Source organism: Mobula hypostoma, chromosome 5, assembly GCF_963921235.1.
Source record: "Mobula hypostoma chromosome 5, sMobHyp1.1, whole genome shotgun sequence".
Classification (NCBI taxonomy): Eukaryota; Metazoa; Chordata; class Chondrichthyes; order Myliobatiformes; family Myliobatidae; genus Mobula; species Mobula hypostoma.
In genome coordinates, this window is record NC_086101.1 from 154,068,299 (window position 1) to 154,094,595 (window position 26,297).

General features: G+C 40.0%; 1 protein-coding gene across 3 annotated transcripts in view; it reads left to right on the plus strand.

The window, feature by feature from the left end:
- adgrl3.1 (adhesion G protein-coupled receptor L3.1) overlaps nt 1-26,297 on the plus strand; it is a 587,214-nt gene that overhangs the window by 430,200 nt on the left and 130,717 nt on the right. For all 3 annotated transcript variants that reach the window (XM_063049189.1, XM_063049191.1, XM_063049192.1), the window contains exons 7-8: nt 22,802-23,086; nt 24,240-24,343. In XM_063049189.1, coding sequence (XP_062905259.1) covers nt 22,802-23,086; nt 24,240-24,343 — 389 coding nt within the window. The remainder of the gene's footprint in view (nt 1-22,801; nt 23,087-24,239; nt 24,344-26,297) is intronic.

Consider the following 26,297-nt stretch of genomic DNA (forward strand, 5'->3'; position numbering starts at 1 on the left):
GCTCCTCCAACCTGAGTGTGGTCTCTCCAGAGGACCGGCTCGAGACAACAGAGACTTTTGGAGAAGAGGAGTTTGGTGGGTAATACTGTTCCGGCTGACCGGAAGTGCACTGAGAATGGTAAGCGTAAAGGAATTGGGTGCTTACTGTTCTGGCCAACGACGGACGGTGCGATCCGGGGTATATTACGATCGAGGATCGTGTTTGCAGACTGGATATTGAACTTTTTACTGTTGGACTTCGGCCACATTCCACCGTGATACAACACTTGGCGACATGGGAGGTCGTTCCTGCCTGTGGCTATCGAACGTGCAGCTCCTCCCGTGGAGGGTCAGACACCCTGAACCAATAGACTGGTCCTGGACTTATTTTCCATCTGGCATAGTTTGCATTTTGGTGTTTGATTGTTGGGGTTTTTTTGTATTGCTATATTTACGCTCTATTCTTGGTTGGTGTGGATGTAACGAAACCAAATTTCCCTCGGGATTAAAAAAGTATATCTATCTATCTATCTATCTATCGTGACAGTAGAGGAGGCCATGGACTGACATGTTAGAATAGGATTGTGAAGTGGAATTAAAGTAGGTTGCCACTGGAGTTCCCATTTCTGATGGATGGAGCATAGATGCTTGATGAAGAGATCTCCCAATCTATGTCGGGACTCACTGATATACAGGAAGCCACACCAGGAGCACCGTATACCCTAGATAACCCAAACAAATTCACAGAGGAGGTGTTGCCTCATCTGGAAGGACTGTTTGGGGTTCTGAATGGTAGTGAGGGAGGAGATGTAGGGGCAGGTGTAGCACTTGTTCTGCTTAAAAGGGTAAGTGTTAGGAGAGGGATCAGTGGGGAGGGACAAATGGACAAGGAAGTCGTGTAGGGAGTAATCCCTGCAGAAAGTAAAAAGTGCAGTTGGAGGGAAAATGTGCTTGGTGGTGGGATCTCGTTGGAGATTATATAAAGTTATTCAGATCTCTTCCCACTTCTCCATTGCTAATTCTCCAAAAATTGGTGATGGTCCCAATTGCACATGGGTTAAAGATTTCCCTGCAAAGTCACAACAGTCACACAAGTTCTCTCAAGAAATTTACCACCCTCATTTATGTCTCTCCCTTGAACATAGTCAAGTTGGATAATTGCAGTTGCCTTTCCACAAGGTAAAGTGATTGCAACATTTTAAGGATAATTACAAGCTTAAAAAAACACAGTTTTCATGTTCAACTATTAGTATAGCAAAAACAAAAATTAGCTTCTCTTCCCCCAAAGAAATAGTTCAAACTCTGAGTGGTGTGCTACACCCCACAGTGAATATAATTCTTGAATCTTTTTGTGATTGCAAAATGCCTGAGGGAAAAGTGAAGCAGCCAGGCCGAATGATTTAATAACATCAGGGTACGTATGGATACACTGAAATTGGTTTAAAATAGACAGTTTCCCCATCGGCATATCTCAGTTAGAAAGAAAATTCCTGCTAAAACTGAATGGTTAAGTACAAATAGCTGTTGGAGTTGGTAAATCTGTGCTAAGCACCTCTTTTGAGTGCAAGTACTGAAGTGTTGACATACTTAAATGCATTTTCAATAACATTGAATGATGAAATTTGATAATTTCACAAAACTGAAATGCAATTTTTTGATTATGCATATTACTGTTTGTGTGTGTATATGTATATATGTGTGTGTGTGTGTGTATATATATATGTATATATACATATATATAAATTACTACAGTACCGTGCAAAATTCTTAGACACCCTAGCTATATATCTATCTCTCTCTTTTATATAGACTATATATATATAGACATATATTTTATATGTAATGTATATATTTTATATTTAAAAAACTCTTCCTTCAAGGCATACAGATGTCAAATCACTATATATATGACACTGTTTCATAAAGAATGAGCAAAGTATTATGAAACATGGTTGAATGTAAGAGATGTTACAGACTACTGAGAAGGCTGGAGGCTTTTCTTGGCCTTTTCTTCTCCTTGCTATTTCATTTGTTCATGCATTGAGTCCAAGATCCTACTGTAAAGCTTGAGTCAGAACGACAGCTTCATCTTGAAGAGGGAGCTGTGTGAGTGCTCATTCAGTCTGAAGGTGATCAGGTCAATTGGTTCTTAAATGACAGTCCTGACTTATTCTCCCTTTCCAGTCTTACTGAGGCCAACTGCACCAGAGGTGTTGTGGCTGGATTCAACGGCAGAGGCAGCAAAGTTGTCCATCTGAGAGAGGCTAATTAGTACAAGTTAGTCACCATTGCTCTGCCTGGAGGAGATGTAAATAGAGGGCGATGAATGAGAGCAGTAGAGAGAGAGAAGGAACAATGCTGGGATTGAGATGCAGAACAGACCAGATACTGGAAATCTGAAATAAAAGACAATGAGGGAAGTGCTTGTCAGATCAGAATGTGTCTGTTGTCAGGGAAGAACTGAGCTGGTATTTCAACTGACTGATTTTGCGTCAGAATGGGATAGAGGAATGCAGTTATCGGAAATTGTTGAATTTGGTCCCAAGAGGTAGAGCATGCACAGGTAGAAATGTTCCATATGCTTATGTTAAGCTTATTATGGGGGACATTTAGATTACATGTTGAAATGGCTTGGACAGTATTTTAATAAACTACTGTATTTTTTTAATTCCTTGGAAGTTGCCATTGAGCATCATGTGAGAGATTTATACAGAAAGTAGTTAAATTCATTAAAATTGAAACTAGTGATGACTAACTCTTGCAAATTGCAGCTTCTCCAGAGCTCTTTATTAAAGCATTTGTATTCATTGGAATTAATTTTCATGACGTTTTTGAAATGATTATTGAACACTTAATGTGGATCTTTGAAGATTTAGAAATCTAGATGTGTAGGAGAATTAGTAACTCTAAATTCTTAAATGTCTATAGAGCTTGGGTGGTGAAGTACTTGGTCTAGCAATATATAAAAGCTTGTTAATGAATTAGAATGAAATTCCCATGATTTTACAGCAATGGAGATCAGAGGCCACTTGTACAGTAACGTATTCAAAACCTTAAATGGAAAATGCTCTTTATGATTTATAGACTAGACCTGAACTTCAGACCATTCATAGATATGTGAGGCATTTTATAGAAATTGCATTAGCCACTTGATCTCTTGTGTTTATTTCAGATAATAAATAAACAGGATGATTATTTTAGGACAAAAGTACCCTTAAACATTTTACATGGATCCAAAAACTTCAATATAAATCTTTTGAGAAAACTCTGATTCTCAAAGTTCTGTGATGTGACCCCAAGGGCCACCTTTGCAATTTCGCATTTTCAATCAATCTTTTGTTTTTCTGTTCACAAATACTATTTAACCTTAAAGTCAACAAAATGTATCTGAATCTGGAAATCAGAATCAGGTTTAATATCACTGGCATATGTCAAGAAATTTGTTGTTATGCAGTAGAAGTACTTTGCAATTCATGATAAAAATTGTAACTGACAGTAAATATATAATATATTTAAGAAGTTAAATTAAGTAATACAAAGAGAGAAAAAAAGTAACAAGGTAGTGTTAATGGGTTCACCATCCATCAGAAATCTGATGGTAGAGGGGAAGAAGCTATTCTTGAATCATTGTCTGTGTGCCTTCCGGCTCCTGTACCTCCTCCCTGATGGTAGTAATGAGAAGAGGGCATGTGCTAGGCGATGGGGGTCTTTAATGTTGGATGTTGCCTTTCTGAGGCATCACTCCTTGAAGATGTCCTGGTTGCTGGGAAATTTGGTGCCCATGATATACCGCTCCAGCCTGTGAGCCATCCAATGGAGTATTACCAGAGAGTACTAATCGGATGTCCCTGTGCCACATTATGGGTCACAGTTACAGGCAGGGCTTGAGGATACCTTTGTTATGGTATGCATCAGTGCAACATATCAGAGCAATGATCTTCAACCAAGAAATGTATGGAAACCGTGATCCTTGCCAGGTTAAGACACGTTCATTCTGGAATCTACAAGATTTACAACTCAAAGCATTAAACAAAGGCTAGCCAAGTTGCCATGAATTCCTAGCATAAGTAAATTTACACAAGCAATCCAGACTTCTCTTGTAATTCATACACAGTCACAAGTGGTTGAATGCATTAATAGTTGACAAGGGCGTGCCCTAGAAATTCCATCACATAGTGCATCTAGTTTGGAACTCTTTAACAAAGTCCAGTTGTTCACATGGCCTGGTACATAGTGCAAAGGTTGCACACTACCACAGGTTAGATGTGGGCTCTTTGTGTGTATGACATTGATGCAAAAGCAGACTGCTGAGTGTTCAGAATGACATTATACAGCAGACAACACTCCCACTGTCATATGTGCAAAATGATTCTACAAAAATTGCCTGCCTTGTGGACTGATTCAGACCCTAATCTTGGTGGGGGGGGAGGTGTTGTGGTGGTTGAAGTCTACTGTAGGGTTATGCAAAGAGCTTGTCTTGTTCAGCTATTGCTGGGAAGTCAAAAGCATCCATCATCATCCCTCACATCAGCACCCTTACCACTCCCCTCTTCATTGCTCATGACCTCAGACCTTCTGCACTCCCCATCTCCTCACCCTGGGAATCATCTCCCCCACCTTTCACTCCCAGTGACTTTCCTGACCGAGTTTCCACCCACTTCCCCTGTGGTGTCCGTTTATCCTCCCACCCCAACAAACCTGCTCCAACCCAATCTCCTCTCTTGCTCAACCTCTTCTGTCCTGAGCAGCTGGAGGTCATGGCAGGAAGGGCACTAATGAAAGTTCCTTTGTGTGAGGCCTGTTCTCATGCACACAGTGCCTTGGGCTTCATATTATCTGATTGCCAGGTGGGGTGGAATCAAGCACAAAACTGGTATAATCTTTCTGTCCTTTCTAGTGCAGCACAGTGGCTGTTTAATAATCTTAATTTGCAAAGGCTATGCAGTCTTAACTCATAGAATCCTACAACACTGGACACCATTCAGCATGTTTTTCTTCTTTTAAGAATATCTCCCTGTGGTCCTGCTCTTTTTTCCTCCCAAGTGTAAATGAAACAAATAGCTAATGTGAAGGGAATGAGCCTGTGGGAAGTGATAACACTTCTGTTCCTGCAGCTGGATGTTAAGAATGTGCCCTTGGTTATGCTTGTAAATCGTGATTGTTGTCATACTTTTTCAACAAAGCAATAACATACAATTAGACTTTCTTTTTGAATTGAGTAACAAAGGCCTCAGGATAGCAGTGTGGTACTCTAGATGACTGAAAGGAGTTTTAAAACAATAGTTGTTAATAACAGTTTGGTTTTTTCCTACGTTATCTGCATGGGCTACCAATCAAGCCATTTTTATTTCTTCTGATTCAAAATACAGTGGATTATGTTTAATTGGATTACATCAGGAACAATACAATTTTGTCCAATTAAGTGGCTGCTCCAATTAGCCAAAGTTTCATGGAAATAGTTAAAAAAAATAAACAAAAGACAAACTACTATTGAACTGAGTACAAATCATGTATTTAGCTGAAATACTGAACAAATTATAACACTACCAATACTACCACAGTACTATAAAACTATGTTTTAATTCCTATTAGTTATCAATGGAGGAATTCATCTAGTGTTCAGTGACATGTTCTTTTGACTGTAAATGAACAATCAGCTCAGACACCTAGGCTGGTGTCGAGTCTCCCCCGGCATCTTGGCAAGGGTCTGAATTTTTTTAAAAGTCAAAATAAAAACAAAATTATCAAAAGTAAATGCTTTTTGAATCAGGGTCAATCAACCCAAATGGATAACATAACACAAGCTTGTGCAACTGACGCTATTTTAAAACTGTTTGCTCTAAGCACGGTGTAGTGCCTTAAAGGCCACACAAGCACATATGACTGATACTAGCTAAAAACTGTTCGGCAACAGCCTCCTGCCAGATTTAAACGGCATAGTGTCTCAAATAAACAAAGGGAATCTAGGCTATTTTCTGGATTTGATTTTTATTCTTTAGGAGTTGTTCCAAATATGCAGCTGTCCTGATTAACCAGAATCTACTTACTGGAATTCACAATATTTTTACTTTTAATGATTAATTATTGTCAACAAGCAAGCAAACTAAAAAGGCCAAGCTCTGCATCTTTGTCATTTTTGTCTCTATCCTTGTGGTTTAAAGCTTGCGATGTCACTGTACAAAGTGGGTTTTCAGATTATTCTTTTATCTTGTGTGCTTTCCACTTGCATACAAATATAATTATTTCTGTAACTGTAGTGGGTACAAGTTCACTGGAATAAAATGTCCATAATTCATTATTAATTGCCACTCGTTTGGTAACACTGTTGGGAGATCCATTTGATAAAGTGAGTGTATCTATAAATTTAGATATATTTTAGAATCCACCTTTCAACCTGATTATGACTAATGTATGAATTCAAATATTTCTACTGATATTGAGCACTTAAAGTCTTCATATAAGCAATGCCTAAAAATAAATTGCTGAATCAAATTTCAAAATACTTTATTTTATATGAATGGGAATACATTTTTCATGTTTTCTGGGCTCAGACTTCTGGTGTCTATGATACTGATGTATGATGTTAGCACTGCCCATTAATAGACCTAACATGAAACATTAATGCCTTATCTTTGCGGACATCTTATCTGCCCATTTTTGACTTTCGTGTCCTCTAAGTTATCTCATTATCGGTTACTGGTCATGGAAATCTGACTATAGCATATGTCAAGGAAGCCCTCTGAAATATATATCAAGGAATTAAGTATATTAGATCAAAGGAACATTAGATACATACCAAGCATGAGTAAATGGGATCACTGCAGACATAATTGAAGGTTGGTATGGACATGGTGAGCATGCCTGTATGTCTCTCTGTAATTTTAAGGATGTAAAGTACTGCAGATCTACCCCATCAGCGAGTTGCTCATTGGTGGAGAAACTGAAGGAAGCAGACTTGATGCACACCATGCTGCTGACTGCATCAGAGAGGCATCAGAGGAGTCGGTGAATGAAGGCAGTGTGCAGTGTGACAGCAAGTGATCGTCTTAGCTGTTTTCCCTGTGAACGCAAGGCGCTGTTAGGCATTGTTAATGTAGAATGCTGCAAGTCTGATTCACTGGTTTATTGGCAGCCAGCGGGGGATCTGCATGCCCTCGGTCGCAGTGAGCACTGGGCCTCAAGGTGCAGTGTCGTCTATTTACAGCAGCGAGGCGTCAGAGTCTGTGCGCTCTGCTAGAGCACTGGAGGTGGTGTTATCTGGCCTCCAAGCTGGAGCTGGTGCTGCCCCCAGTGTTCGTTTGGCAGAAGACAAGTATTGTGTTCAAGTGCTGACTGCTGCAACATCCGTGGACTTGGGGGCTTGGATGATTTTTTTTGTGTGACTGTATTGTATTGTTATCTTATAAGTGCTTGCTATCTTGTATGTGCTATATGTTCCTTGTACTATGTATGACAATTGGTACTGTGTTTTGCACTTTGGTCCCAGAGGAACAGTGTTTCATTGGCTGTATTCCATGGGTATTTATGTACGGTTGAATAACAATTAAACTTGAACTTGTTAGAAATTGTTGAGAACGTTGTACTGAATGAGATGTTGGTAATGTTCCCTGATTGATGGGGGGGGGGGAGCGGGGTGTGGGTTGAGGGAAGGAATCATGAATTTTAAATGCGGAACAAATACATAATTTAAGTTTTTATTAGTTTTTATTAGCATGCAATTTGTTCTCTATCCATTCAGACAGATGCTTACCAAAGAAGTCAATACTTATCCCAGCAAAAACCTGAAAACCTATCCCACAGAATCATTAATTGTTAGAGTATATGTGCAGCTGAGTTTTGAAAATGTTGTCATGTGGAGGGGCTAGGGGTGAGGTGCAACATGGGAATGGAGAGCCTTATCCAGCATACAAAAAATCTTGGCACAGACATAAGCCCCACCCCTCTGGTTTAGCTGGCTGTCAAAGCTATGAAAAAAAAGTTTCTAAATTTTCACATTTGATATTGTAACATGTGCTGAGGTACAGCAAAAAATATTGTTTTGTATGCTACATATTGTTTCCTTACAACTGTGCACTGAGTTACTGCAAAGACAGACATTAGTGGAATGCAGATTGTAACAGTTAAAGAGAAAGTACAGTGTAGGCAGACAGCAAGGTGCAAGACAATCACTGGGTCAAGAGTCCATCTTATCATTCAGAACACCTTTCAGTAGCCTTTAGTGGTAGGATAGAAGCTGTTTTCAAACCTGGTAGTACGTGTTTGCAGGCTTTAGTATCTCCTGCCTGGTGGGATAGGGCAGAAGAGTGTATGTTCAGGGTGGATGGGGACTTTGATTATGTTAGCTGCTTTGAGAGGCAGCAAGAAGTGTAGTCAGAGTTAAGGAAGGCTGCTTTCCGTGATGTACTGAGCTGTGTCTACACTGTCTGCAGTTTCTTGCAGTCCTGGGTGGAGAGGTTGTTAACTCAATCCATGGTACATCTGCATAAAATGGTTTTGATTCCATTTTGATAAAAGATGAACGTCAAAGGTGACATGCCAAACCTCTTTAGCCTCCTGAGGAAGTAGTGGTGCTTTAGTATGCTGTCTTGGTCATAGAATTCATGTCATTGGACCAGAACTGGCTATTCGTGATGTCCATTCCTAGAAATTAAATCTTTCAACTTTTGTTCTCAACGCCATTGGTGTAAACAGGGGTGGGTGTGTGTGTGTGGGTGTGTGTGTATACCACCTTGAAGTTAAAGAACAGCTCTTTTGGTGACATTGCAGGAAAGCTCATGAAATTATTTCACTAGGTGCTCTGTCTCCACCTTATATCCTGATCCATTATTGGAATTGGACTCAAATTCAGTATATATATCACCAACTGAACTTGAAAAAACCCAAGGAATAAATAAACTGTTAAGTGAAAACCACCACATAGGCTGAAACTGCGTTAAGCAAAACAGGCATGTTCTACCATAACAAATTCCAAACTTTCGAAGGTTCTCTTTAAAATTACACATTTCAGAATTAAGAATGTTATGTTCAAAGTTAGGAAGCCAATAATGCTCAGAGAACCTTAATAAGCATTGAAAAGTCCAAAGCTATTGTTAAAAAGCACAAACTACTGAAATATAATTAGAACTTAAAATTAAAAGACATTAAAAAACAAATTAGAAGACAATTTTTTTTAGTGTAATGGAGTTAATTTGCTATGTGCCCTTCGCAGCTGTTTCTGTTCACTTGAATAGTTTTGCTTTTTCTCCACAAGGTCTAAACTGATCTGAGTTTTATGGGCAAATTCCCCAGCCTGGGTTCTCATCGAATTGCAGCAGTCTCATGTTGCATAGCTGGACCCAGACTGCAATCATGAAATATTCAGAATCATGCAATATTCCACAAATAAATGTCTGCAATTCAGGTATTGCCGGGTACGTGGGAAAATGCAGCTAAATTAAACCATTCAAGTGCTTTTAAGAGTTTAAACTGCAATTCCAAGCAGAATGTATGCCAGATATTTGCCTTGGCCTTCAGAAAGTGTTTCAAAGTCAAAATCAAACTTGAGTTTATTATCACATGCACATACATGTATGCAAAGGTGCAATGAAAATCTTATTTGCTTTAGCTTTACAGCATTCATGAGAAAACATAAGTGTAAGTTATACAAAATACTATAAAAACACATTAAATCAAAAAAGTCAATTATAGTTTAAACTAGTCATAGTGTTGCTATACTGAGGTAGCAAGGATGCTTCTTACAATCTTCAAGTGTTTGATGAATTTATTGTGAGTACACATTGGGAAAAAGGTAACATCTATCACCAAAGAACCCCAGCACCCAGGCCATGCCATCCTCTCACAGCTACCATCAGGCAGGAAGGTACTGAAGCTTGAACCAGGTTCAAGTTTATTCCCCTTCAAACATTTAGTTTTTGAACTAACCTGCACAACCCTAATCACTGCCTCAGTGTAACAACATTATAACCACTTTAACCATGTTGTACCTTATGGAATTTGTTCTAATTGTATTCTTTCTAGCAAAAACTGCAAAATTTCTGTTTAATTTGTTTCTTTTGTCCTGATGATGCTGCTTTTATGATGGGTTTGTGATGCTGCTGCAAGTTTTCATTGCACTTCTGCATACATATACTTGTCACCCGTGACAGTGAACCTGCCTTTGACCTTGATCCTTTATCTCAAGGAGGCTGAGCTACCTAGAGATGATAATTATGTTCATTTCATGAAGCTTAGTATATCCTGTTGAGGGTTCTGTGTTCAGTCCTGGGCACTGCACTTAAGATTGGGTGTACAAGGGTCTTGGAAAAGGTACAGAAACAATAGCACAACTGCTTACGTTAAACGATGAGGATAGTTGACACAAACTAGGCTGAATGATCAATCTTTCAGGACAAACGAATAAGAGATGATCCAGGTAAGGTGTATAAGAAAAGGCGCATAAGAATTTTCTACCAAGACTGGAGCAAACAAGAATTGTATAGAAGGGAACGTGATATCAAAATTAAAACCTGGCCACTGAGAGATACCATTAAGTCGCTACCAAGATCCAGACCTCTGAAAATGCCGTCAGTTAAAAATGCTGAACTGAGTGTGCTGGACTTTGAACAGGTAAGGTATAAAGGTTAAAGTAAATTTATTATCAAAGTACATATATGCCACCATATCCAACCTTGAGATTCATTTTCTTGCAGGTCTACTCAATAAATCCATAATAGAATAATAACCTTAAAATAGTCAGTGGAAGACCACTCCAATTGGGCGATCAAGCAGTATGCAAAAGAAAACATACTGCAAATACAATAAGTAAATAAATAGATAAATAAATAAGCAAGCAAGCAATATATTTGAGAACGTGAGATGAAGAGTCCTTGAAAATGAGCCCATTGGTTGAGGGAACAAGTGAAGTTATCCCCTTTGGTTCAAGAGCTTGATGGTTATGGGGTGATAACTTCCTGAACCTGGTGGTGTGAGTCCTGAGGCTACTGTACTTTCTTCCTGAAGGCAGCAGCGGGAAAAGAGCATGACCTGTGTGCTGGAGTCCCTGATAATGGATGCTATTTCCTTGTGACAGTTTCATGTAGATGTGCTCAATGGTGGGAGAAGAGCTTAACCTGTGATGGACTGGGCCAAATCCACTATTTTTGTGAATTTTCCAGTTAAGGGCATTGGTGCTTCCATACCAGGCAGTGGTGCAGCCAGTCAATATACTCTACTCTACACATCTATAGAAATTTGTCAAGGTTTTAGATGTTATGCTGAATCTTTGCAAATTCCTGAGGAAGTAGAGACACTGCCACACTTTCTTCATAATTGTAATTATGTACTGAGACCAGGACAGGTCCTCCAAAATGTTTACAGTGAGGAATTTAAAGTTGCTGACCCTCTCCACCTCCGATCTGGACTGACTCATGGACTTCTGGTTTCCTCCTCCTGAAGTCAAAAAGCAGCTCATAATTACAAGACTGGTGCTAGTGAACCACGGCAATGTCTGTCTGCAAGCTACGTATAAAGGGTTGCAAAGCCACAAGTAGGTGGCAATAAGTTACAGACTAACTATGAACTGGTTGAATGTCTGAAAGTGCTCGGTGGGTCTAATGAGTTTGCACATTCCAATCTCCCCAGCAGGTCTGCAGATGAAATTGTAAATGGATAATATATGTGGCAACTTATAATAGGAAACAGAAGAAGCTGATTAATGGTGGTTCTGATACAATTAATCTTTAGTTTTCACTTCAGTATTTATCAAATGCACATAAAGCTTGTCTTTGACTGCAAGCTATTGAAAGCAGACCGTTCAGCTGAAAGGAAAACTTAAGTGCTGATTAAAGATACTCGGATAAGTAAGTTCATCTTAGAGTTGATGTGAATGTAACAAATATTACTGCAAAACGTGAGTGCAGTGAATGAAAAATACATGAAGGAACTGATTGCATCTAGTGCTGGTGCTCAGTCCCTGCCAGAGAAAAAAAAAGCATTGGTCAACAGAACTGGGGGTTTGATGGAACGCCATGGAAAGCCAGTCAAAGTGTTTATGAAGATTTTCTTGATCAGTTACCTTCAAGGGTAAATGTGTAAAGAGTTGTTTTACAGCCCAAAGCATAAAGTGACATAAATAGCACTGTGGGCTGAAGAGATTGCCGTTAAGGACAACAAATACAGGGAATAGATGTTGAGATAAATCCAAAGAAGTGCATGAAACCACAAGGCTTATCAAGGTCATTTGTATTGATGCCCAGGCCAGTAGAACCAATATTTCCAGTTCTAAACGTTGAAATCGCCAGGTTCAGCTGCAAGGGAATAGCACTGAGAAGATCAAAATATGAAGAGATCTTGAAAATGTTCAGTTTAACGGAATTGTAGAGCTAACAGTTGAATTTAGAGAAGGCAAAAATGCTTCTCGCCCAGCAGAAGTAGGCCAGGTAATTGAAGCACTTAATAAAAAGGTATTTAAACATGAGCACAATTCCTCCTTGGATGGAACAGGGCAGAATAAAAACTAAGCAGAAACAAGGAGTTGGGTTAGAAAGAGCAGGAGCTGGAATTTGAATCAACAGCAGTAGATGATAAAAATGCAGTAGTTTTGTTATTCAGCTAAATGGTAAGACAACGGAGTTTTCTGCAGTGCAGTAGATAAGGGCCGGATGACTGGAATTGGACCAAGAGCAGTGGTCCCCAGGCACTGGGCCGCGGACCGGTACCGGGCTGCAGAGCATGTGCTACTGGGCCGCGAGGAAACAATATGATTTGGTGAAGTGAAACGATATGAGTCAGGTGCACCTTTCCTCATTCCCTGTCACGCCCACTGTTGAATTTGAACACCCCCTCCCCCAGTCAGCCGGTCCGCAAGAATATTGTCAATATTAAACCGGTCCGTGGTGCAAAAAACGTTGAGAACCCCTGATTTAGAGATTCAAAGAGATGTTGTACATGAGACAAATGAGGATGAATTCTCCTGGAGATGTCTGCAAGATTATCTATTATATGGTGGGTACTGAAATCAGAAGTGCTACAGATTCTGCAAATCCAAAACAAAATTAAAATGCTCAGCAGGTTGGGCAGCATCTGTGGAGAGAGAGAGAAATAGTTAATCTGTTTGTTCAGTAACTTATATGAAAACTGGTGCCTCACATAGTTATGTCAGAATCAAGGTCAGTTCTGTTTCTGACATGTACTTGACAACAAGGTGACTAGATAGCAATCAGAAGCAGCATCAAAGAGTGATTCTTTGGTTCTCTTAATTTTCAGTCTATCTACCACTCCTTAATGTAGTCGCATGGTTATCAGACAATTCAGGAAAGTGAAGATAAAAATTAAGGTTAGCTTTATTTGTCATATACATCAAAACATGGAAATGTACAATGAAATTCTTCATTTATATCAAATGAGTGAGAATTGTGCTAGGGCAGCCTGCGAGTGTCACCACATTTCCAGCCAACAGCTCATTAACTCTAAATGTACATCATTGGAACGTGGGAGGGAGCTGCAGCACCCAGAAGAAGCCCATGGTCATGGGGAGACCGTACAAACTCCTTCGGAGCAGCAGCAGGAATCGAAACCCAATTTCCATTCCAACAGCTGCTGCTGTTTAGTGAATGTGATAACCCTTAAGATTATCTGAGCTGGCTTGTTCCTTAAAGCTTATTCCCATCACATACAGCACTGTTTCCAATAGCACCTTTAGGATGATTCCCGTCTGAAACAGAAAGATCATAGTCTAGGGAGATATCTTTTGGTAGTTGTTCTGTTTCTAGCAAGTCATGCTCAGTAGTAAATATGAGCTGTATTCCCAAGTAACTTGTTGGTAATGTGTACAAATCTGAAAATGGTTTTACCATCTGATCATGGTAGGCAACAAAGTATCACAGTGGGGTCTCCTAAATCTCAGGGAAAAAGCCGAGTGATGATATGCTGAATGTTCTGGACACTTTGCAGAGATTACAAAGCTACCATGAACTTCCAGTCTAGTTGTATAAAGGTAGTCATATTGTCATAATAGTATGGAAGCAGGCGCATTGGCTCAGTGCAGACTGGTTCCTATCTAAGATAGTCCCATTTGTTTGTGTTTTGCCCATATCCATCTAAACATTTCTTACTTATCTATCCAAGTATCTTTTAGGTACTGTAATGTACCTGCCTCAACTACTTTGTCTGGCAGCTCATTCCATAGATTGACCACTCTCTGTGTGAGGAAGTTACCCTTCAGCTTCCCACTAAATCTCTCTCCTCTCATCTCACCTTAAATCTCTGCTCTCTATTTCTTGATTCCCTAACCTTGGGGAAAATGACTGTGTGTATTGACTTATCTGTGCCCTTTATAAATTTTATACCTTCATTCTCCTGTGCTCTAATGGAAAAACATCTCAAGATGCTCAACCTCTTCCCATACCCCTGAGCCATGAGTCATGGTGATAACCTTTGTAAATCTCTGCACTTCTTCCAGCTTAATGCCATCTTTCCTATAGCAGGAAAAGCAAAACTAAACACAATATTTCAAATGCAGCCTCACCAACATGTAGTACAACTGCAATATAACAGCCCAACTTGTATATTCAATGCCTTGACTGACAAAGTCTAGCATGCCAAAAGCCTTCTTCACTACCCTGTAGACCTATGATGCTGTAAATTCACTGAACTGGAAAGAAAGATGAGGAAGCTGAATCAATTCATTTGAAGACAAATATGTAATTAAGGATTGAAAGTAATGTCAAGATATGTAAGGTAAAATAAAGATAGAATATTTGCAGCATTGTGTTGTTGTAAATTGCAAGTAAAAACAACAGATGAAGCTAATTTTAGAACAGTGTGTTCTGTGGAATGTCAACAAATGTTTCATTTGTTCAAATGAAAGCTGTTGCTCTGGGCTTCTTCTATAAGTCTGGCTGACATTTACCTTTCCATTAAATTAGTGTTTTTAATTTCCCGAGTGGTTATTCTGAGTTTGTTCTCATTTGATAAGTTTACCACTTTGTTTTATGTTTTGTCCTGACTTGTTGATAACTCGGAGACCCCAAACCTCTAACTTGAGTATGACTTCATTAAAGTAAGAGCGAGTGTTCTAATTTTTTTGATTGCCCCCTTCCCACAAATGGGATGGTCTGTCATTCATTATGTAACTTAATGAACAGATTTACAGTAGCAGCATCAGATATCCAAACAGAGAATCTTCCTTTCCAGGGTGAAGGGGTCTTCGAATGTCCCAATTCCCTAACCTGATACAGCACATTTGTACACTGTCAACAGTGGGCTCAGATCAGGTCAACAGCAGTAAGACAAGATGGAGAAAATCAAAGAGGCAGAGAGAAAATTTATTGAAGAGCAAAACTCAAAAAAGAGAAAGAAGAATTTGTCGAGTCAAGCTGAGCTTATTGTCATAGTCACAAGTACAGTGAGATACAGGTACAATGAAAAACTTATTTTCAGTAATATCTCAGGCATGCAGGAACAAAAAGCACACTGAATATACTGTAAGTTATACATTATGCATAAAATTACACCATTATAAAATATATTAATGTTCTGAAAATGCCAAATTTAAACTAGGTTTTCTTGGGCTGGAGCACAACTATCCTTTTCCTGGAATCATCATGACTGACTTTAAGAATTAATTGAGTTTGAGGGTTTTTTTAATACATTGGCTCCCAGTTTTAATTGGGAAATGGTATTATTTTCTTACCTGAAGGGAGAAAAAAACACGTTTCTTCAGGTTGTTTTACAGAGTATTTAACTTGGTGGAGCTTTTCCTCATCAATAAACTTAATCAAATCACCGTTCTTTCAAAAGTCTTGGATCTCCAGTAAGGGAAGAGTACTGTAGCGTGGTAGTTCGTGTGCCTAGATGCTCATGTACTGATGTGCTTATTGTTAGATTCATTCACACAATACCCCTGAGAAATTAAGCAGTTAAGATATTGGTAGAACATTTGTTTTATCACAGCCAGGACTTTGAAAATGGCTTTCATTTTGCATAAATTTGATGCATGAGCACTTTCAACATCTAGGATTTTACTTTGAAAGCTTTACTATTTGTGCAAATGTGTTTTTTTAAAAATTATTGGCCTGAAATAATACAGTAAGGGAGTGAAGAATGGTACATTCATGCTGTGCACACATGATGGTGTTGACAACGTTTGTCATGTGATGTCTCTTGAGAATTCAATTTCTTTTCATGTATTTTGTAAGAAATAAACCATAAATTTCAGAGGCTTCTGCTAGATTCCCGGTCAGTATGTAAAGAATCTACTAATTCCCATTAGTTAGCATATATATCTTTTTGTGTTTTCTGCTGTTTAGAACAATAGTTTCATTTCATCCAGCCATAATTGCTTTAACTGTGTGTTCTTTAAATACACGTGCACTAGTTTATCTCCTTGCTTTCGGTTTTAAAAGCTTCCTTAAAATCTCTTTGTTCATTAGGTCTTTAGTCACTTAATCTTATTTTTCTCTAATTTGACTCTGATCACAATCTCTGCCTAATCATTGACCATTTTTGGAATGTTCAGTTATATTAAGGATATTGCATATATTTCCACTGTTGTTTCTGTCCTCAAAACATACATTGGTTGCCCATAGCTGTAATAGGCTGTAATGCTTTGATAGGTTTAGTCCTTTAATTTGTTCTTACTGCTCGCTCGGTTACTTTTCAAGTGAAACCCTCTATTGAGGCCTCTATGCTAATGACACCAGCCTCCCTAGCTGATAAACTGGTTGGTAAATAGCAAATTTAAATCACAATGTAGCATACACAAATAATAGAAGAACTCATGAAGGGTTGCAGCCTGAAACGTCAACCATTAATTCCTCACCTCCATAGATGTTCCACCTGTATTTTGTGTGTGCTACTCTAGATTTCCAGCATGCGCAGAATCTCATGTTTAAATTACACAATGAATGTGGTGAAAAGTTGGTTATACAGTTTAGCACCAGCAAGTTTTTGATGTGTTTACAGAGGTTCAAAAGAAGTATCAAAACTTCAGCTATTTCCTGCTCTCTTAACTCATTTACCTGTCACTTTAGACCATTTTTATTTTTCACTCCACAGTTGCACTTCATTGCTCGAGGTGATTCTGGTTTAGTTTCCAGTGGGTTATTTTTGAATGGCTGATATTTGACAGGACACAGCAACTCAGTCCATCATTCAGCCAAATCGGTTTGCAAGCAGCTGTGTTGACTGATCCAATTTTAAAGCCTTTAAAAATTTTTTTAATCAAAACTTGATTTTGTAGTGCAAATTGTCTCAATTTCAGTAATTGCAATGCACTTTGTGCAGTAAATACTTAAACCCAGGTTCAGGTCCAATGGATGGAATGCAGAAATCACTTTTGATAACTGTCAAGGTTCCTTAAGTGGATTTCAGCAGTTCCCCATGGATCAGGAATCCACAGTACAAATTTCCCTTAAAACTTAGTGTGATTTAACTTTCTTGGCAAGGTCAGTGATGACAAGTAGATTTTGAAATAAAGTCTCGCTGGAATGGGGTTACAATGTTGAGACCTTGTGAGTCAGGAAGCATTGCGTTGCATTCTGAACATCTTTGAACAGAGAGCAGAAAGAAGAAATGAGCAATGTCCTTTTTTAAAAAAAACACAGGAAACACACATAATCCATAACAAACTCATCACCATTGTAATCCATTGATTTTCAATTAGAATTCATTGGCATATCATGGTTAATGACTTAATGAAACATCCAAATCAGCCTCAAAGTGTCAAGCAAATGTTAACTCAGCAGAGAGCATGGAGAAGGTTAAATTAAGAGCTGAACAACATACACCTGGGCACAGTTGCTGTTTTAACATTTAACAGAGTCAGTTTGCATCAGAAATTAACCAGCTGTTAATGGTCACACTTCCTGAGAAATACTCAGCCACGCTGTTTGAGGAAACATTAATTGCAACAGATGGTGTAAAAGAAAATTGATAGTTATTCAATGAAAGGTGTATGTAGTTCAGAGCAGCTCAATGGTTATCCATAACTGGGATCAGACAGTGACCGTTGAGCCTTTGTGGATTGTGTTCTTGATTTTCCTCTTGCTCTACACAAACTACAGCACGGAAAGAGGCCTTTCGATACAACTCATCCCATCTGCCTGTGTATGATCAATCGCCCTCCAAAACTCTCCTATCTACGTACTTATCTCAATGGCTTTTAAATATTGCTAATGTGCCCGCCTCAGCTACAGTTTCTGACTCATTCCAAACATGCATTGCCCTCTGCGTGAAGGACCTGCCCCGATTTCTCTTTAAAATCTCTCATCTCTGATTTTCAGCCTCTGTCATCGCACATCTGAAGGCAGCCTGAATATTCAGTGCGTTGTTACTGTGAGGATATCAGCTAAATGGGCTCGTTGTAAAGCACAACGTATTGAAACCAGGTGCTAGCGTTGCCTATAACTGGTCAATGCTTTCTCTATGCCGTAAGACTTCCTAAACAAAAAGATGTGTCTGGTAACACCATGGTCAGGTAGAGGAGTTTCAGGGCATCACTGTAAACTGGTAGAGCAGCTGCTTCACATCTCCAGTGACCTGGGTTTGATACCGATCTCTGGGGCCATCTTGGTGAAGTTATCATGCTCTCCGTTGTGACAGACTGGATTTCCTTGAGGTGTTCCTTTCTTCTCCCACAGTCCAAAGATGGGCATAATGTAGGCTAATTGGCTGAAGTATATTAGCCAGAGTCAGTGAAGAATGGAGTTGATGAGCGTATGCGGAAAATAAAATAGAATTTGTTTAATTGGGTGCCGGCTGGTGGCGTGGTGGCATCAGCGCCGGACTTCGGAGTGAAGGCTCCCGAGTTCAAATCCAACCGGTTCCCTTGCACGCTTTCCATCCGTGCTGGGTTGAGCGTCGAGCTAGCAACTCGGCCTCGTAAAAATAAGAAAGCCTGCTGAAAAAATGCCATCATGACGGTACCCCAATGACTCCACTCGGAGTTAAGGGCTTTCTTCTTCTTTAATTGGGTGCTTGAATTGTCAGAACAGACTTGATTGGCTAAGTAGCCTGCTTTCATGCTGTATGACTGTATGAGTGTTCAACAGAATATAGTTTTCACTGGTATTTTCCCAGCACTCTATTTCTTACTTTCTTACCGGAACATGATCTTAAACAACAAAACACAGATACTTGTCTTTGGTAAAATATTACAATGACATGTTGTAATGAAAGAGACAATTAACCTGTCTCTCTGGACATTGTAAGGACAATCCAGCATTTTACAGTGCTTGACAGGTACCTAGGTGATCATCACTGTGGCTTTGATGACTATGGGCATGTTGATTCAAATCAAGTCAAGTTTCGCAGAACTATGTTTTACTGGTGTAATGGAAATAAACATGCCAGTAATTTATGGTTTGGATTTGTTCCTAATGACTCTGAATAGGAGAACATGATGGGAGAACTAGTGCTTTAAAAGGGATAGAGAGGGCGGAAAAGGGGAGGAGGGGTGGCATTACTGGTCAGGGATACTATTACAGCTACAGAAAGGGTGGGAAATGTAGCAGGATCCTCTTTTGAGTCAGTATGGGTGGAAGTCAGGAACAGGAAGGGAGCAGTTACTCTAGTGGGGGTATTCTATAGGCCCCTGGTAGCAGAGATACAGAGGAGCAGATTGGGAGGCAGATTTTGGAAAGGTGCAAAAATAACAGTGTTGTTATCATGGGTGATTTAACTTCTCTAATATTGATTGGTACCTGATTAGTTCCAAGGGTTTAGATGGGGCAGAGTTTGTTAAGTGTGTCCAGGACGGATTCCTGTCACAGTATGTGGACAGGCCGACCAGGGGGAATGCCATACTAGATCTAGTACTAGGTAATGAACCGGGTCAGGTCACAGATCTCTCAGTTGGTGAGCATCTGGGGGACAGTGACCACCGCTCCCTGGCCTTTAGCATTATCATGGAAAAGGATAGAACCAGAGGGGACAGGAAAATTTTTAATTGGGGAAGGGCAAATTATGAGGCTATAAGGCTAGAACTTGTGGGTGTGAATTGGGATGATGCTTTTGCAGGGAAATGTACTATGGACATGTGGTCGATGTTTAGAGATCTCTTGCAGGATGTTGGGGATAAATTTGTCCCGGTGAGGAAGATAAAGAATGATAGGGCGAAGGAACCATGGGTGACAAGTGAGGTGGAAAATCTAGTCAGGTGGAAGAAGGCAGCATACATGAGGTTTAGGAAGCAATGATCAGATGGGTCTATTGAGGAATATAGGGAAGCAAGAAAGGAGCTTAAGAAGGGGCTGAGAAGAGCAAGAAGCGGGCATGAGAAGGCCTTGGCGAGTAGGGTAAAGGAAAACCCCAAGGCATTCTTCAATTATGTGAAGAAGAAAAGGATGACAGGAGTGAAGGTAGGACCGATTAGAGATAATGGTGGGAAGATGTGCCTGGAGGCTGTGGAAGTGAGTGAGGTCCTCAATGAATACATCTCTTCGGTATTCACCAATGAGAGGGAACTTGATGATGGTGAGGACAATATGCGTGAGGTTGATGTTCTGGAGCATGTTGATATTAAGGGAGAGGAGGTGTTGGAGTTGTTAAAATACATTAGAACGTATAAGTCCCCGGGAATATTCCCCAGGCTGCTCCACGAGGCGAGGGAAGAGATTGCTGAGCCTCTGGCTAGGAGCTTTATGTCCTCATTGTCCACGGGAATGGTACCGGAGGATTGGAGGGAGGCGAATGTTGTCCCCTTGTTCAAAAAAGGTAGTAGGGATAGTCCGGGTAATTATAGACCAGTGAGCCTTACGTCTGTGGTGGGAAAGCTGTTGGAAAAGATTCTTAGAGATGGGATCTATGGGCATTTAGAGAATCGTGGTCTGATCAGAGACAGTCAGCATGGCGCTGTGAAGGGCAGATTGTGTCTAAGAAGCCTGATAGAGTTCTTTGAGGAGGTGACCAGGCATATAGATGAGGGTAGTGCAGTGGATGTGATCTGTATGGATTTTAGTAAGGCATTTGACAAGGTTCCACACGGTAGGCTTATTCAGAAAGTCAGAACGCATGGGATCCAGGGAAGTTTGGCCAGGTGAATTCAGAGTTGGCTTGCCTGCAGAAGGCAAAGGGTAGTGGTGGAGGGAGTACATTCAGATTGGAGGATTGTGACTAGTAGGTGTCCCACAAGGATCTGTTCTGGGACCTCTACTTTTCGTGATTTTTATTAACGACCTGGGTGTTGGGGTAGAAGCCTGGGTTGGCAAGTTTGCAGATGACACAATGGTTGGTGTTGTTGTAGATAGTGTAGAGGATTGTCAAAGACTGCAGAGAGACATTGATAGGATGCAGAAGTGGGCTGAGAAGTGGCAGATGGAGTTCAACCCGGAGAAGTGTGAGGTGGTACACTTTAGAAGGACAAACTCCAAGGCAGAGTACAAAGTAAATAGCAGGATACTTGGTAGTGTGGAGGAGCAGAGGGATCTCGGGGTACATGTCCACAGATCCCTGAAAGTTGCCTCACAGGTGGATAGGGTAGTTAAGAAAGCTTATGGGGTGTTAGCTTTCATAAGTCGAGGGATAGAGTTTAAGAGTTGCGATGTAATGATGCCGCTCTATTAAACTCTGGTTAGGTCACACTTGGAATACTGTGTCCAGTTCTGGTCGCCTCACTATAGGAAGGATGTGGAAGCATTGGAAAGGGTACAGCGGAGATTTACCAGGATGCTTTCTGGTTTAGAGAGTATGCATTATCATCAGAGATTAAGGGAGCTAGGGCTTTACTCTTTGGAGAGAAGGAGGATGAGAGGAGACATGATAGAGGTATACAAGATAATAAGAGGAATAGATAGAGTGGATAGCCAGCGCCTCTTCCCCAGGGCACCACTGCTCAATACAAGAGGACATGGCTTTAAGGTAAGGGGTGGGAAGTTCAAGGGGGATATTAGAGGAAGGTCTCTGAGTGGTTGGTGCGTGGAATGCACTGCCTGAGTCAGTGGTGGAGGCAGATACACTAGTGATGTTTAAGAGACTACTAGACAGGTATATGGAGGAATTTCAGGTAGGGGCTTATATGGGAGGCAGGGTTTGAGGGTTGGCACAACATTGTGGGCCGAAAGACCTGTACTGTGCTGTACTATTCTATGTTCTATGTTCTATAAATTTACAAAATAAGGAACTCCCTGGGCCCAGAATGATGCTGCTTTTGATGTCAATAATTATTTTTTTCTCATTACAAGTATTTTAATTTTATTAACTGAATTGCAAATATTTTCTCCCAAGTATTCTTGCAAAATTGACAAAACAATGAAATATAATCTCAAAATTAAGAGTAACATCCTTGTGCACTGAAACAGAATTTTGTTTATTTCCTGCTCTCCTGAATTATTGGCCTTACTAGAAATGAAAGGAATCTTAAACAAAATGCTCCTGATTTGAATGTTGGTTGATCCTGAGAGTCCAGGGCCAAGAACTAGAGGCCCAGAAGTGGCCTGTCCTGCCTGGAGGTGTGTTTGTGTGTGTGTGTGTGGGGGGGGGCGGGGGTGGAGAGGGTGAGAAAGGGGGTTGTTTTACTGTTACTGTTTTGCTTTGTTTTGTTGTTGGAGGTGCTGCTTATGTTGTTTTGCTGAACACTGTTGGCATGGTATGATGGCACCAAAATATGTGACAACTCTTGTGGTCTGACCCCAGCATATCCTTGAGTGTGTTGTTTGTTGATACAAACTAGACATTTCATTATATGTTTCAATGTACATGTGATAAATAAATCTGAATCCAAATTCCAGCATCTGCTGTAATGAAATTGAAATTAAATTATTTAGTCACTTAAACCTCAAAGTCCTAGATATGCCTACTGTAGTAATGTTCTTTATTGGATAACCCTTATCTTGGATCTTTATTTTAGAAACAACATCTTCATCGTTTGTCAAGGAAACGACCAAAATCTCCAACGTTGCGATGACTACGACCACAACCACGCCCGTTTCAAGGAGGAGTGTTAAGGCAACACTGACGCCTGCACCAGAGATTCCATCATTATTTCACAGGACCAGTGCAAAGACACCAATAGCATCCCGCCTCCCTCCTGAGGCCGCAGAGTGCTGCGAAGCCACAGACAAACGTGATATATCTTGGCCCAGAACCCAGCCCGGGGAGACAGCTAAAAGACCTTGTCCTCTAGGAACAGTGGGTAAGAAGTCATTCTCTTCACAGCTAGAAGTGTACATCAAATTTTGCATCTGACATGTGAGGGTCTTAGAACCAATAAACAGTGATTCAGGCAGTTTAGTAGTTTGAAAGATGCTGCAGCCATTTCACTCTCAATACTTGATAGCATTTCTTTCGTGACATTTTTGTTTGGAAATAAGAGAGATTATAAATGCTGGAAGTCTAACCATAAATACTGAAAATACTCAGCAGGTCAGGCCACATTTGTGGGAAGAGAAACAGTTCACCTTAGTTAGACTGGGAAGAAGAGAAATAGCTTGTTAAGTTCCATAAAAAGGGGGAGGGGGATATCTCTCATAGGGTAAAACCAGGGTGACAGTGGGCATAAACTGTAACCTAGGTCAGTGAGAGAGTTGGAGCTGTTAGAGGATGCGAACATAGACAAAACAATGAAGAAGTTGTGAAATTCAGAGCAGGAGATATGCTCAGCAGGTCAGGCTTGGGCATGTTCTCCATTCCCCTGAGGGAAAAATGAGGAAACATATAAAGAAGCAAAAATTAGTTCTGCCAATATCATAAATGGATGCTGATATAGACAGAGGAATCAAATTACCTGATGTTGTAGAATTCAACATTAAGTCCAGATGGAGGGTAAGGTGCTGTTGTTTCAAACTTACATTGGGTCTCTCTGTAGCAATGCAGCAGGCCACAGACCAATGGGTGAAAATGGGAAATGGAGAACTAAAATGACAGACACTGAACTCACATGCTCAGCAAAGCAATCACCCAATCTGCATTTGCTTACTCTAGTGTAGATAACACCACATTTTCAACACCAAGTGCAGTTCACTGGAGTGGAAGAATCTAGTTCACTTCTTTTCTGAGTATATTTGAAGTCCCTGTCCAACCTCCTCAATGTTACTGAGGATTAATAGATTGTTCACCCCCTTCACCCCATTTTGCCTTTGCTAGGGTCATCATATATTTAAGTAATGCAGTCTTCTATTTCAGTTCTGTTCTTGTAGCCATAAATGTTTTAAAGAATGTTTTAAGAGCCAAATTAAAATGTAATATATTTTGTGTCCAAACACAAGCACCCAGTAATGTTTTCATTAGTATCATTGTTGCATATCTATAAATCTACACTTCACTTTTTTTCTCAATATCTGCTGCAGGTGTAGCCACCTATACATGTTTGTCGCCTGAAGGATACTGGGATCCCTTGGGTCCAGACCTGAGTAACTGCAGCTCCCCGTGGATAAACCTGCTGTCTCAGAAGGTAAGTCTTTGTAGTTAGCTATACCGCAATTAGTATTTATACAGGGTCCATATCGGGCTTAAACAACTATTTCTCAATTTATCCTGTCCTAACTGCAGCTTTCGTGGTGTGGGTCATAACTGAAAACATTGTAAGAGTAAGGTGGTCAGAGGGAATGGGTGGTGAATTGCTCTATCATATTCCCCCACATCCAACTAGAGGGCCTCGGAGGTGAGCAGAGTTCATCAAAAAACAGTCTTGTTATCTGCCTGTTGTGGTCTGCCACAGTCTGTAGGACTTTGATGAGCACTTTATTTTGTGGAGACCTGGCTGTATTCAGTTCCTCTTCAGTTGTTTTTAAAGTGTTAATTTGTCATAAACATTCATCAGCATTAAAAATGGTGCTAGAGTGCAGAATAGTTTTTCTCCGATAAAAATGGGCTGAAATTAAAGTATTAGTTGTGTATCGGAATCCATATTAGTAATGTGCAGTGATGCTGTAAATTAATTTTTATGAGAAAATGAAAAGCAGTTGGGACTCTTCACCATGAAATTGTTAGTTTGGATTTTTTTTTTGCACACATGCTTTTGTGAAATTGTGATACAATTTGTGTCAGTTCAGTTTGTTTGCTCATGAGACCAAAATAATCAAAGATTCCCCGAAGAAGTTGGTCAGGCTGCTCCCTGTGTAACTGAAGTGAAGAAATATTAAACTTTTGTTTGTTATGCTTGTGTTAAGATATGATGATGAATGTTTTGTGAGGAAAAAAAGTCCAAATGGATAATTGTATGTTTTATCAACTTATAATGCTTGGTACCTAAAATTGCCAAGGATACTGTCCAAGTTGCATGCCATCTTGGATAATGTCTCCCATCCACTACATAATGTACTGGTTGGGCACAGGAGTACATTCAGCCAGAGACTCATTCCACCGAGATACAGCACAGAGTGTCATAGGAAGTCATTCCTGCCTGTGGCCATCAAACTTTACAACTCCTCCCTTGGAGGGTCAGACACCCTGAGCCAATAGGTTGGTCCTGGACTTACTTCCTGGCATAATTTACATATTACTATTTAACTATTTATGGTTTTATTACTATTTATTATTTATGATGCAACTGTAACGAAAACCAATTTCCCCCAGGATCAATAAGTATGACTATGACTATGATATCTCTTCATGAAAGTTATAGGTTGCTTATAAGATCATAAGATGTAGGAGCAGAGTTAGACTATTCGGCTCATTGAGTCTGCTCCACCATTCCACCATGCCTGATTTATTATTCCTCTCAACCTTATTTTCCTGCCTTCTGCCCGTAACCTTCTATACCCTGACAAAGCAAGAACCTATCAATCTCCTCTTTAAATGTAATCAATGTTTTGGCCTCCAAAGCCATCTGTGATAATGAATTCCAGATTCACCACCCTCTAGCTAAAGAAATTCCTCCTCATTTCTGTTCTAAATGGATGTCCCTCCATTCTGTGCCCTTTAGTTAGTCCTAGACTCACGCACTATAGTAATCATCCTCCCCACATCCACTCTATCTGGGCCTTTCAATATTCGATAGGTTTTCAATGAGATTCCTCCTCGTTCTTCTAAACTCTAGTGAGTACAGGCCCAGAGCCATCAAACACGCTTTATACATTAACCCTTTCATTGCTGGGGTCATTCTTGTGAGCGTCCTCCGGACTCTCTCCTTAATGAAAAAGTTCATTCTGGCTTTGTGCCTATTTATCCATTTTTAAAAAATAAGTACTCTTCAAACAAATAAACTTCAAGGTCTCATCAACCAGTCTTCAATCATAATCTGGAATTTGTCTTAAACAGCTGAAACTGGCAGAATTTGACTCTACTGGGGAGAAAATTGAAAGGCTGAATTTTGTGGTTGTTTCTTCCTGTACAAAATAAAATTGATTTAAAAAGATATATTTATTTTTGTTTTGTTTTCCATTCCTAACTAAACAACAATTGTG